The 14,613-nt window shown below is 41.4% G+C and overlaps 1 protein-coding gene across 15 annotated transcripts in view; it reads right to left on the minus strand.

The window, feature by feature from the left end:
• Positions 1 to 14,613, minus strand: part of UBR4 (ubiquitin protein ligase E3 component n-recognin 4) — a 256,917-nt gene that overhangs the window by 38,856 nt on the left and 203,448 nt on the right. For all 15 annotated transcript variants that reach the window (XM_053690290.1, XM_053690289.1, XM_053690283.1 and 12 more), the window contains 4 exons: positions 7,181 to 7,268; positions 6,459 to 6,586; positions 5,065 to 5,172; positions 4,843 to 4,962 (listed from right to left, as the gene is read on the minus strand). In XM_053690290.1, coding sequence (XP_053546265.1) covers positions 4,843 to 4,962; positions 5,065 to 5,172; positions 6,459 to 6,586; positions 7,181 to 7,268 — 444 coding nt within the window. The remainder of the gene's footprint in view (positions 1 to 4,842; positions 4,963 to 5,064; positions 5,173 to 6,458; positions 6,587 to 7,180; positions 7,269 to 14,613) is intronic.

Here is a 14,613-nt window from a genome sequence, read left to right on the forward strand (position 1 = left end):
CGCTTCGATAAGATCAAGCGTTCAATCTCCAAGCAGTCAGCTGGAGTGAAACCAGATTCGGATGTTCGAACGGACCCTGAACAAGAAGGTCTCGTCTCAAAGGTAGCTTCCAAGGTGGAGCCGATGACATATTCACCAGATCTGCATACCAAGTCCTGCGTGGCCACGCAGGAGCTATCAAGATCACCGACGCCCTCTCCTGATTGATCCTGGCTACCAGCCTGGGGATGAGAGGAAACGGCGGGAACACATAAGCTAGTTTGAAGGTCCAAGGTGCTACTAGTGCATCCACTAGAGCCGCCTTGGGATCCCTGGATCTGGACCCGTAGCAAGGAACTTTGAAGTTCTGACGAGAGGCCATCAGATCCATGTCTGGAATGCCCCACAGCTGAGTGACTTGGGCAAAGATTTCCGGATGGAGTTCCCACTCCCCCGGATGCAATGTCTGACGACTCAGAAAATCCGCTTCCCAATTTTCCACTCCTGGGATGTGGATAGCAGACAGGTGGCAGGAGTGAGACTCCGCCCATAGAATGATTTTGGTCACTTCTTCCATCGCTAGGGAACTCCTTGTTCCCCCCTGATGGTTGATGTACGCAACCGTTGTCATGTTGTCTGATTGAAACCGTATGAACTTGGCCCTCGCTAGCTGAGGCCAAGCCTTGAGAGCATTGAATATCGCTCTCAGTTCCAGAATATTTATCGGTAGAAGAGATTCTTCCCGAGACCAAAGACCCTGAGCTTTCAGGGATCCCCAGACCGCGCCCCAGCCCATCAGACTGGCGTCGGTCGTGACGATGACCCACTCCGGTCTGCGGAATGTCATCCCTTGTGACAGGTTGTCCAGGGACAGCCACCAACGGAGTGAGTCTCTGGTCCTCTGATTTACTTGTATCTTCGGAGACAAGTCTGTATAGTCCCCATTCCACTGACTGAGCATGCACAGTTGTAATGGTCTTAGATGAATGCGCGCAAAAGGAACTATGTCCATTGCCGCTACCATCAAACCGATCACTTCCATGCACTGCGCTATGGAAGGAAGAGGAACGGAATGAAGTATCCGACAAGAGTCTAGAAGTTTTGTTTTTCTGGCCTCTGTCAGAAAAATCCTCATTTCTAAGGAGTCTATTATTGTTCCCAAGAAGGGAACCCTTGTTGACGGAGATAGAGAACTCTTTTCCACGTTCACTTTCCATCCGTGAGATCTGAGAAAGGCCAGGACAATGTCCGTGTGAGCCTTTGCTTGAGGAAGGGACGACGCTTGAATCAGAATGTCGTCCAAGTAAGGTACTACAGCAATGCCCCTTGGTCTTAGCACAGCTAGAAGGGACCCTAGTACCTTTGTGAAAATCCTTGGAGCAGTGGCTAATCCGAAAGGAAGCGCCACGAACTGGTAATGCTTGTCTAGGAATGCGAACCTTAGGAACCGATGATGTTCCTTGTGGATAGGAATATGTAGATACGCATCCTTTAAATCCACTGTGGTCATGAATTGACATTCCTGGATGGAAGGAAGAATAGTTCGAATGGTTTCCATCTTGAACGATGGAACCTTGAGAAACTTGTTTAAGATCTTGAGATCTAAGATTGGTCTGAACGTTCCCTCTTTTTTGGGAACTATGAACAGATTGGAGTAGAACCCTATCCCTTGTTCTCTTAATGGAACAGGATGAATCACTCCCATTTTTAACAGGTCTTCTACACAATGTAAGAATGCCTGTCTTTTTATGTGGTCTGAAGACAACTGAGACCTGTGGAACCTCCCCCTTGGGGGAAGCCCCTTGAATTCCAGAAGATAACCTTGGGAGACTATTTCTAGCGCCCAAGGATCCAGAACATCTCTTGCCCAAGCCTGAGCGAAGAGAGAGAGTCTGCCCCCCACCAGATCCGGTCCCGGATCGGGGGCCAACATTTCATGCTGTCTTGGTAGCAGTGGCAGGTTTCTTGGCCTGCTTTCCCTTGTTCCAGCCTTGCATTGGTCTCCAAGCTGGCTTGGCTTGAGAAGTATTACCCTCTTGCTTAGAGGACGTAGCACTTTGGGCTGGTCCATTTCTACGAAAGGGATGAAAATTAGGTTTATTTTTTGCCTTGAAAGGCCGATCCTGAGGAAGGGCGTGGCCCTTACCCCCAGTGATATCAGAGATAATCTCTTTCAAGTCAGGGCCAAACAGCGTTTTCCCCTTGAAAGGAATGTTAAGTAGCTTGTTCTTGGAAGACGCATCAGCTGACCAAGATTTCAACCAAAGCGCTCTGCGCGCCACAATAGCAAACCCAGAATTCTTAGCCGCTAACCTAGCCAATTGCAAAGTGGCGTCTAGGGTGAAAGAATTAGCCAATTTGAGAGCATTGATTCTGTCCATAATCTCCTCATAAGGAGGAGAATCACTATCGACCGCCTTTATCAGCTCATCGAACCAGAAACATGCGGCTGTAGCTACAGGGACAATGCATGAAATTGGTTGTAGAAGGTAACCCTGCTGAACAAACATCTTTTTAAGTAAACCTTCTAATTTTTTATCCATAGGATCTTTGAAAGCACAACTATCCTCTATGGGTATAGTGGTGCGTTTGTTTAAAGTGGAAACCGCTCCCTCGACCTTGGGGACTGTCTGCCATAAGTCCTTTCTGGGGTCGACCATAGGAAACAATTTTTTAAATATGGGGGGAGGGACGAAAGGAATACCGGGCCTTTCCCATTCTTTATTAACAATGTCCGCCACCCGCTTGGGGATAGGAAAAGCTTCTGGGAGCCCCGGGACCTCTAGGAACTTGTCCATTTTACATAGTTTCTCTGGGATGACCAACTTGTCACAATCATCCAGAGTGGATAATACCTCCTTAAGCAGAATGCAGAGATGTTCCAACTTAAATTTAAACGTAATCACATCAGGTTCAGCTTGTTGAGAAATGTTCCCTGAATCAGTAATTTCTCCCTCAGACAAAACCTCCCTGGCCCCATCAGACTGGGTTAGGGGCCCTTCAGAACCATTATTATCAGCGTCGTCATGCTCTTCAGTATCTAAAACAGAGCAGTCGCGCTTACGCTGATAAGTGTTCATTTTGGCTAAAATGTTTTTGACAGAATTATCCATTACAGCCGTTAATTGTTGCATAGTAAGGAGTATTGGCGCGCTAGATGTACTAGGGGCCTCCTGAGTGGGCAAGACTCGTGTAGACGAAGGAGGGAATGATGCAGTACCATGCTTACTCCCCTCACTTGAGGAATCATCTTGGGCATCATTGTCATTGTCACATAAATCACATTTATTTAAATGAATGGGAATTCTGGCTTCCCCACATTCAGAACACAGTCTATCTGGTAGTTCAGACATGTTAAACAGGCATAAACTTGATAACAAAGTACAAAAAACGTTTTAAAATAAAACCGTTACTGTCACTTTAAATTTTAAACTGAACACACTTTATTACTGCAATTGCGAAAAAACATGAAGGAATTGTTCAAAATTCACCAAATTTTCACCACAGTGTCTTAAAGCCTTAAAAGTATTGCACACCAAATTTGGAAGCTTTAACCCTTAAAATAACGGAACCGGAGCCGTTTTTAACTTTAACCCCTTTACAGTCCCTGGTATCTGCTTTGCTGAGACCCAACCAAGCCCAAAGGGGAATACGATACCAAATGACGCCTTCAGAAAGTCTTTTCTAAGTATCAGAGCTCCTCTCACATGCGACTGCATGTCATGCCTCTCAAAAACAAGTGCGCAACACCGGCGCGAAAATGAGGCTCTGCCTATGATTTGGGAAAGCCCCTAAAGAATAAGGTGTCTAAAACAGTGCCTGCCGATATTAATATATCAAAATACCCAGAATAAATGATTCCTCAAGGCTAAATATGTGTTAATAATGAATCGATTTAGCCCAGAAAAAGTCTACAGTCTTAATAAGCCCTTGTGAAGCCCTTATTTACGATCTTAATAAACATGGCTTACCGGATCCCATAGGGAAAATGACAGCTTCCAGCATTACATCGTCTTGTTAGAATGTGTCATACCTCAAGCAGTAAGAGACTGCTCACTGTTCCCCCAACTGAAGTTAATTGCTCTCAACAGTCCTGTGTGGAACAGCCATGGATTTTAGTGACGGTTGCTAAAATCATTTTCCTCATACAAACAGAAATCTTCATCTCTTTTCTGTTTCTGAGTAAATAGTACATACCAGCACTATTTCAAAATAACAAACTCTTGATTGAATAATAAAAACTACAGTTAAACACTAAAAAACTCTAAGCCATCTCCGTGGAGATGTTGCCTGTACAACGGCAAAGAGAATGACTGGGGTAGGCGGAGCCTAGGAGGGATCATGTGACCAGCTTTGCTGGGCTCTTTGCCATTTCCTGTTGGGGAAGAGAATATCCCACAAGTAAGGATGACGCCGTGGACCGGACACACCTATGTTGGAGAAATAAAGTTAAATACATTTAAATTGAAAACAGGAGATGCATGTTTGCGCAATTGGTCATAGAGCAATTCTCCATCTCTAATTGTAAACCTTAGTGAAACCGTATTTTTGCACAAAAATCCTTTTAAAAGTAATACATGCTTAGATTTAAAGGGACATTCTAACACACACATTGCATTACAGGAATTTAATGTAATAATTTGCTGGAGTGGCCAGTGATTGGTGGGTTATGCAACTGCTGCGCCTGATCCGCTCATCCGCTTTGTTCTGATTGAAGCTGCAATGCTTACAGATCCTCGGTGGGACTTAAATAGCTAAACAAATAGGGCCAGTAATGTAATATTTGCATTAGAATGTCCCTTAAAAGTCACTACAATGTTTTAAAGTACCCTGAGCAAATTGCCTGTTTAAGGATACACTCACCTTGTCCTCACTCAGTGGTTCAGCATTGGACTCATCCAGAATAATCTCCATAATACTCAGGACCTGCTCTGCCACAGCAGCTCCTCCACTGTCTTTGCTCTCCTGCTCCGCCAACAAGGCCTAATGAGAGTAGCAAGGCTTAGGTATTAGTCAATATTGTTTTCCGCCATTACTCGTATTACACTGAAAATCAAAGAGAGTATCCACAAGGACAGTACTTACCAAATTCAAGGTGCCCAGCATAACATTCAGGGTGTTCATTTCGGGTTTGACTAGCTGCTGTCTGTTCACTTTTACCTTCACACAATAACTGAACAGTTTGAGCAGGACCTGAAAGAGTAAAATGCAACATTACAAGTTAGTGAGGCATTTTTAGAGATCATATTTCCCCATTAAAATGGAAAGTAAACACCTTAAGATTTGTATTTAAAATGTTTAGTTATGTGTAATGAAATCACTGCAGTATACAGTATTTATTTTGCCTCCTTTTCATGTAATTTAGCTCTGAAAATTGAGCAGTTTCTAATTCTCAGAACTTGAGATGCACAATGCTGACTAATCAAGGCTAACTCTACTACAAATCTGTCCCTAACTGACTTTATCAAATAACTTCAAAACAATTCATTTTATACTAACATTATGACTATAACTAGCCTTGTTGTCTGTGGACTTAAGCCCAGATTGGCTCCTCCAAATAAGGCAAATGGTGGGTGCAATTTGGCTATTGAAAAATAATTGCAGAAAAAAATAATGCTAAATTTGCTTTACAAATAAATGAAGACTTGGTTGATTTGTTACTCTATAGCAACACAACAGAAACGTCACGTAATTACAGAGTGTTTACTTCCCCCCTTTATAGAAGACAAGAAGTTTGACCATTGATAGAAGCCCTTGTCACAACTTTAGACATTAAGGATATTTATTAATTTAGCATATTCACTGTATATTACTAAGTTAGCAGAACATTGCATTAAAGGGACATTAAGCACTAAATGAAGATAAAACAAAGCATTGAAAGAAAATATGAGTCTGAGAATAACGTGTATATGTAATTTTTAAAGTTTCATTAGTTGTTTAAATAGTGACAAAATAAGTGTAAAGTTTTAGTGTCTATAAAATAATGGGAGCTGCCATGTTGTAACTTAGGTTACCGTCTCTGCTGTGGACAATTAAAGACTGTTTTAAAAAGGTCAGAACAGTGTGCAGCCAATGTCTGTATGGAATATAACAGTGTTCTGCACTTCAATTTCTAACAGGAACTGAAAAGCTCACAATTTCAGAATAAAATTGCAGTAAAAGGGGACAAAATAAATAATGAAAGTATATTGCAGAGTTTTTTTTATATATACAATTTATCATTTTATATTACCATCTCAAAGTGTTTAATGTCCCTTTAAATATAACACAAGCTTCAAATGGAAACAAGATTGTGGACAATTTCAAAAAGTAGTGGGCTAGGGAAATAATTAACAATGCAGTCCACATCTCTTTGGAAGCCAGAGTTAACGAATGGGTGAATAATAGTTATTTACAGTTAAGTTACATTATTATAACAATCCTTCAATAATAAACTCCGGATGTTTACACCATCAAGATGATAGAGAATTTAGACTTACAGTCAAAAGATGGCGACCCTGTTTAAAGTCTTTGATTCCTGCCAGACGATTAAGCATACATTCCAGACCGCCACATTGCGCCATTACGCCTGCCATCTTGTACACCTCTTCTTCATCTTCTTCTTCATCTGTATGCAAAAACGTAACAATTATAAAGATGTGTAACAGATACAACACTCTTGTGCATGACATTTGGGTATGATCTAACAATGTTACGGCACATGGCCGAAGAAGCTGCAATGTTTGTTTGTGGACCAAAAGTAGCTTTGGATATTTTATTACATCTGATATTGTTACATTTTTCCTGTTTCAACGCTTGAAATATTTTGAATCAGCTACTATTGTTTAAAACAAGATAACCTAAAGCAGGACGTTTGCTAAACACGTAAAATACCATAGCATACAATGCACAGAAATGTAATACACTGATAAAGTATACGATGCAGACATTTGATACCATGATACTCTTCATTGTAAAGTACACAAAAGGCAAGTGAAATAATAAAATAATTCTTTAAAAACAAAACATGAGCAACAACCTACACATTTACTCGCTCCTAAAGCCTTAGCGTGCCAAACTATATTCACTCCACCCATATTGTGATATGTAAAATAGTCATTTTATAAGATTTCTATGAATTCATTATTATGGTACAAATGATCTCACACGTTATGTAATTCAGTGAGTAGACATATCTGCTATAGCCTGTTCATTGCTTTACCTGTGGTTGAGTCAAGAGATTCAATGAATTCCTCAGTAGCGTCGCCCAGCAAACCCCTCATTCTGTATATGATTCTCATGGGCTCCCCCTGAACCACAAAGACTTGTAATTAGGCACATAGTATAGAAGAGGGAAATGTATATTCTCAACATCACAACATGAATACCTATATTTCTTAAAACAATGTGATAATTAACATATCTGTTTATATATTTAATCAGGTATTTTCGATATATAAAGCTAGATACAAACACTTAGCTATGTGGATACATTCCTAAAATGGCCTCCATAGTTTAAAGCAAAGTTGGTGAACCTCTAATACGTGCCACAAAAGATTTCTGCTGGCTCACTACCATACTACCCACCAATACCAATATACTGCCAGTTCTTAGGTTTCATTTCATTGCTGCAGGAAGCCTTTAATCGGAATAAAAAGTAAAATATAACTTATTTGTACTGCATACAAAAACATAACAGGAACAGCACATCAGTCAAATTTCACATGAGCTGTTCCTCACAGCAGGTGTGGAGTTTCATATGCAGCACAAATAAAAGATAAATTCTACTTTTTACTCTGGTGCCTTCCATTTGACATCATACATTTTTTTTTTAATATTTGTATTAAATAATTTTGAAATTATACATTCACATTTGCAACATGTTAATACACAATTACATTAAGCGTTAACATTCAATTGTGTCTCAAATATGACAATCAAAACAAAAAGCTAAAAGAAAAAAAAATGACTGAAAAGTTTACACCATTACATGTATGTCACTCATCAATTCCATAGCTTTCAGGTATAATCCTATAGTAACAAACTGATTAAATTAGTCCACTAACAGATTGCAGTGAAGATGGTACATTCAGTTGCGTTTTTCTGAATTCTAGAATTTGTCAGTTAAGTAGGCTTCCCACATAGTTTTAACCTCTACATATATATCTTTACATTTAGCCTTTGTATAATGGAATTCTTCTAAATGTATTATTTTATTGCACTGGTCTATCCACTGTGCTAGTTTAGAAACAGTAGTTGTTTTCCAGTTCTTTGCAAACAACGATTTAGCACTATTGATCAGTATGTGTAGCAGTTTTGTTTGGCAAGTGTTTAGTTTTTTAGAGGTCAGATTGAACAACTATGTGAGCGAGTTGTTGGTAACTGATGGGCCTAGTATTTTTGCTGTTTCTTCAATAATTTTTGTCCCAAATGGGCTTATTTCAGGGCATTGCCACCATATATGTGACATAGAACCTGTGTGGTTGTGGCACCTCCAACATTTATCACTCTTATTTTTAAATAGTTTCTCGCATCTCTCGGGGGTGAAGTACCACCTCTGCATTATTTTTTATTCTTCTAGAGATTGTGGATTTAGTGAAATTTTTAAATATTAAACTCATATTATTATCAGGTATTTGTAGAGCGCCAATAGATTCCGCAGTGCTGATATATCCATGGGAGAGAGAATGATGTTGAGTTCATGCTCCCATCTTTCGATATAATAAGGAGTAGGCCCTGGCATTTAAGTCTGCAGTATAGAATATATTAGTGATAGAGAATGTTTAATTGGTTGGGGGCTACTGCACAAGGATTCAAATGGTGTCAGGGGTCTCATGATGTTTCTCCTATCTGGGTGTCTGTTTATATAAGAGTGGCATTGATGTCGTTTGAACCAGTCTTTTATAAAGTCAAGTCCCTTTTCTTTCAACTCCTCTTTCGTGTACCATCTTTGCTCATTACCTAAGTGGTATGCTAATAATGCCCTGTGTTATTTCCTGACTATGTGTCCTAAGGTGGTTGGTCATTCCTGAAGGGAATTCAAAATTATCTGTGAGCAGGGTTAGGGGAGAGGGTCTGCTTGACAGTAGTGAGGAGTGTGATATGCCATCATAAAACATAATTTATGCTTACCTGATAAATTCCTTTCTTCTGTAGTGTGATCAGTCCACGGGTCATCATTACTTCTGGGATATTACTCCTCCCCAACAGGAAGTGCAAGAGGATTCACCCAGCAGAGCTGCATATAGCTCCTCCCCTCTACGTCACTCCCAGTCATTCGACCAAGGACCAACGAGAAAGGAAAAGCCAAGGGTGAAGTGGTGACTGGAGTATAAATTAAAAAATATTTACCTGCCTTAAAAACAGGGCGGGCCGTGGACTGATCACACTACAGAAGAAAGGAATTTATCAGGTAAGCATAAATTATGTTTTCTTCTGTTAAGTGTGATCAGTCCACGGGTCATCATTACTTCTGGGATACCGATACCAATACCAAAGCAAAAGTACACGGATGACGGGAGGGATAGGCAGGCTCTTTATACAGAAGGAACCACTGCCTGAAGAACCTTTCTCCCAAAAATAGCCTCCGATGAAGCAAAAGTGTCAAATTTGTAAAATTTGGAAAAAGTATGAAGCGAAGACCAAGTTGCAGCCTTGCAAATCTGTTCAACAGAGGCCTCATTCTTGAAGGCCCAAGTGGAAGCCACAGCTCTAGTAGAATGAGCTGTAATTCTTTCAGGAGGCTGCTGTCCAGCAGTCTCATAAGCTAAACGAATTATGCTACGAAGCCAAAAAGAAAGAGAGGTAGCGGAAGCTTTTTGACCTCTCCTCTGCCCAGAGTAAATGACAAACAGAGAAGACGTTTGTCGAAATTCCTTAGTTGCCTGTAAGTAAAATTTTAGAGCACGGACTACATCCAGGTTGTGCAGTAGACGTTCCTTCTTTGAAGAAGGATTTGGGCATAAAGAAGGAACAACAATCTCTTGATTGATATTCCTGTTAGTAACTACCTTAGGTAAGAACCCAGGTTTAGTACGCAGAACTACCTTATCCGAATGAAAAATCAAATAAGGAGAATCACAATGTAAGGCTGATAATTCAGAGACTCTTCGAGCCGAGGAAATAGCCATTAAAAATAGAACTTTCCAAGATAACAACTTTATATCAATGGAATGAAGGGGTTCAAACGGAACGCCCTGAAAAACATTAAGAACAAGGTTTAAACTCCATGGTGGAGCAACAGTTTTAAACACAGGCTTAATCCTGGTCAAAGCCTGACAAAAAGCCTGGACGTCAGGAACTTCTGACAGACGTTTGTGTAACAGAATGGACAGAGCTGAGATCTGTCCCTTTAATGAACTAGCAGATAAACCCTTTTCTAAACCTTCTTGTAGAAAAGACAATATCCTAGGAATCCTAACCTCACTCCAAGAGTAACCTTTGGATTCACACCAATATAGGTATTTACGCCATATCTTATGGTAAATCTTTCTGGTAACAGGTTTCCTAGCCTGTATTAAGGTATCAATAACTGACTCAGAAAACCCACGTCTTGATAAAATCAAGCGTTCAATTTCCAAGCAGTCAGCTTCAGAGAAGTTAGATTTTGATGTTTGAAGGGACCCTGTATCAGAAGGTCCTGTTTCAGAGGTAAAGACCAAGGTGGACAGGATGACATGTCCACCAGGTCTGCATACCAAGTCCTGCGTGGCCACGCAGGTGCTATTAGAATCACTGATGCTCTCTCTTGTTTGATTCTGGCAATCAATCGCGGAAGCAACGGGAAGGGTGGAAACACGTAAGCCATCCTGAAGTCCCAAGGTGCTGTCAGAGCATCTATCAGGACTGCTCCTGGATCCCTGGATCTGGACCCGTAACGAGGAAGCTTGGCGTTCTGTCGAGACGCCATGAGATCTATCTCTGGTTTGCCCCAACGTCAAAGTATTTGGGCAAAGACCTCCGGATGAAGTTCCCACTCCCCCGGATGAAAAGTCTGACGACTTAAGAAATCCGCCTCCCAGTTCTCCACTCCCGGGATGTGGATTGCTGACAGGTGGCAAGAGTGAGACTCTGCCCAGAGAATTATCTTGATACTACCATCATAGCTAGGGAGCTTCTTGTCCCTCCCTGATGGTTGATGTAAGCTACAGTCGTGATGTTGTCCGACTGAAACCTGATGAACCCCCGAGTTGTCAACTGGGGCCAAGCCAGGAGGGCATTGAGAACTGCTCTCAATTCCAGAATGTTTATTGGCAGGAGACTCTCCTCCTGACTCCATTGTCCCTGAGCCTTCAGAGAATTCCAGACGGCACCCCAACCTAGAAGGCTGGCGTCTGTTGTTACAATTGTCCAGTCTGGTCTGCTGAATGGCATCCCCCTGGACAGATGTGGCCGAGAAAGCCACCATAGAAGAGAATTTCTGGTCTCTTGATCCAGATTCAGAGAAGGGGATAAGTCTGAGTAATCCCCATTCCACTGACTTAGCATGCACAGTTGCAGTGGTCTGAGGTGTAAGCGTGCAAAGGGTACTATGTCTATTGCCGCTACCATTAAGCCGATTCCCTCCATGCATTGAGCCACTGACGGGTGTTGAATGGAATGAAGGGTGCGGCAAGCACTTTGAAGTCTTGTTAGCCTGTCCTCTGTCAGGTAAATCTTCATTTCTACAGAATCTATAAGAGTCCCCAGGAAGGGAACTCTTGTGAGTGGAACGAGTGAACTTTTCTTTTCGTTCACCTTCCATCCATGTGAACTTAGAAATGCCAGCACTAACTCTGTATGAGACTTGGCAGTTTGAAAGCTTGAAGCTTGTATCAGAATGTCGTCTAGGTATGGAGCTACCGAGATTCCCCGCGGTCTTAGTACCGCCAGAAGAGCACCCAGAACCTTTGTGAAGATTCTTGGAGCTGTAGCCAATCCGAATGGAAGAGCCACAAACTGGTAATGCCTGTCTAGGAAGGCAAACCTTAGGTACCGATAATGATCTTTGTGAATCGGTATGTGAAGGTAAGTATCTTTTAAATCTACAGTGGTCATGTACTGACCCTCTTGGATCATAGGTAAAATTGTCCGAATAGTCTCCATCTTGAACGATGGAACTCTTAGGAATTTGTTTAGGATCTTTAAGTCCAGGATTGGTCTGAAAGTTCCCTCTTTTTTGGGAACCACAAACAGATTTGAGTAAAACCCCTGTCCCTGTTCCGATCGTGGAACTGGATGGATTACTCCCATTAACAAGAGCTCTTGTACGCAGCGTAGAAACGCCTCTTTCTTTGTCTGGATTGTTGACAATCTTGACAGATGAAATCTCTCTCTTGGAGGAGAGTATTTGAAGTCCAGAAGGTATCCCTGAGATATTATCTCTAGCGCCCAGGGATCCTGAACATCTCTTGCCCAAGCCTGGGCGAAGAGAGAAAGTCTGCCCCCCACTAGATCCGATCCCGGATCGGGGGCCCTAAAATTAGACTGTCTAGTCTTGGCTTTGGCTTTGTCCTGAGGCAGGGCATGGCCTTTACCTCCTGTAATGTCAGCGATAATCTCTTTCAACCCGGGCCCGAATAAGGTCTGCCCTTTGAAAGGTATATTAAGCAATTTAGACTTAGAAGTAACATCAGCTGACCAGGATTTTAGCCACAGCGCCCTGCGTGCCTGAATGGCGAATCCTGAATTCTTCGCCGTAAGTTTAGTAAGATGTACTACGGCCTCCGAAATGAATGAATTAGCTAGTTTAAGGACTCTAAGCCTGTCCGTAATGTCGTCCAGAGTAGCTGAACCAATGTTCTCTTCCAGAGACTCAATCCAGAATGCCGCTGCAGCCGTGATCGGCGCAATGCATGCAAGGGGTTGCAATATAAAACCTTGTTGAACAAACATTTTCTTAAGGTAACCCTCTAACTTTTTATCCATTGGATCTGAAAAAGCACAGCTATCCTCCACCGGGATAGTGGTACGCTTAGCTAAGGTAGAAACTGCTCCCTCCACCTTAGGGACCGTTTGCCATAAGTCCCTTGTGGTGGCGTCTATTGGAAACATTTTTCTAAATATCGGAGGGGGTGAGAACGGCACACCGGGTCTATCCCACTCCTTAGTAACAATTTCAGTAAGTCTCTTAGGTATATGAAAAACCTCAGTACTCGTCGGTACCGCAAAATATTTATCCAACCTACACATTTTCTCTGGTATTGCAACTGTGTTACAATCATTCAGAGCCGCTAACACCTCCCCTAGTAATACACGGAGGTTTTCCAGTTTAAATTTAAAATTTGAAATATCTGAATCCAGTTTGTTTGGATCAGAACCGTCACCCACAGAATGAAGTTCTCCGTCCTCATGTTCTGCCACCTGTGACGCAGTGTCTGACATGGCCCTAATATTATCAGCGCACTCTGTTCTCACCCCAGAGTGATCACGCTTACCTCTTAGTTCTGGTAATTTAGCCAAAACCTCAGTCATAACAGTAGCCATATCCTGTAATGTGATTTGTAATGGCCGCCCAGATGTACTCGGCGCTACAATATCACGCACCTCCCTCTGAGCGGGAGATGTAGGTACTGACACGTGAGGCGAGTTAGTCGGCATAACTCTCCCCTCGTTGTTTGGTGAAATTTGTTCAATTTGTACAGATTGACTTTTATTTAAAGTAGCATCAATACAGTTAGTACATAAATTTCTATTGGGCTCCACTTTGGCATTGCAACAAATGACACAGGTATCATCCTCTGAATCAGACATGTTTAACACACTAGCAAATAAACTTGCAACTTGGAAATACAATTCAATTAGAATAATATTAAAACGTACTGTGCCTTTAAGAAGCACAGAAGATCTATGACAGTTGAAAATTAATAAATTGAAACAGTTATAGCCTCAATCCTTGTAAACAACACAACTTTAGCAAAGGTTTAATCCCATTAGCAAAGATAACAAATTCTGAAAGCAGGAAACAAATTACAGAATAAACGTTTTTTTATCTCAGTCAAACTATAATTCTCACAGCTCTGCTGAGAGAAATTACCTCCCTCAAAATAAGTTTTGAAGACCCCTGAGCTCTGTAGAGATGAACCGGATCATGCAGGGAATACAATGAGTTGCTGACTGAAATATTTGATGCAGTAAAAGCGCCAAAAAAACGGCCCCTCCCCCTCACACACAGCAGTGAGGGAGAACAGAAACTGTCAGAAAAACAGATTAAGCAACTGCCAAGTGGAAAAATAGTGCCCAAACATTTATTCACTCAGTACCTCAGTAAATGAAAACGATTTTACATTCCAGCAAAAACGTTAAACATAATCTCTAGTTATTAAACAGCTTTATGTATTTCTTACAGTGTAATTCTAGTGAAGTACCATTCCCCAGAATACTGAAGTGTAAAGTATACATACATGACATTATATCGGTATGGCAGGATTTTCTCATCAATTCCATTGTCAGAAAATAAAAACTGCTACATACCTCTATGCAGATTCATCTGCCCGCTGTCCCCTGATCTGAAGTTTACCTCTCCTCAGATGGCCGAGAAACAGCAATATGATCTTAACTACTCCGGCTAAAATCATAACAAAAACTCTGGTAGATTCTTCTTCAAACTCTGCCAGAGAGATAATAACACACTCCGGTGCTATTTTAAAATAACAAACTTTTGATTGAAGATATAAA

The sequence above is a fragment of the Bombina bombina genome, chromosome 8, assembly GCF_027579735.1.
Source record: "Bombina bombina isolate aBomBom1 chromosome 8, aBomBom1.pri, whole genome shotgun sequence".
Classification (NCBI taxonomy): Eukaryota; Metazoa; Chordata; class Amphibia; order Anura; family Bombinatoridae; genus Bombina; species Bombina bombina.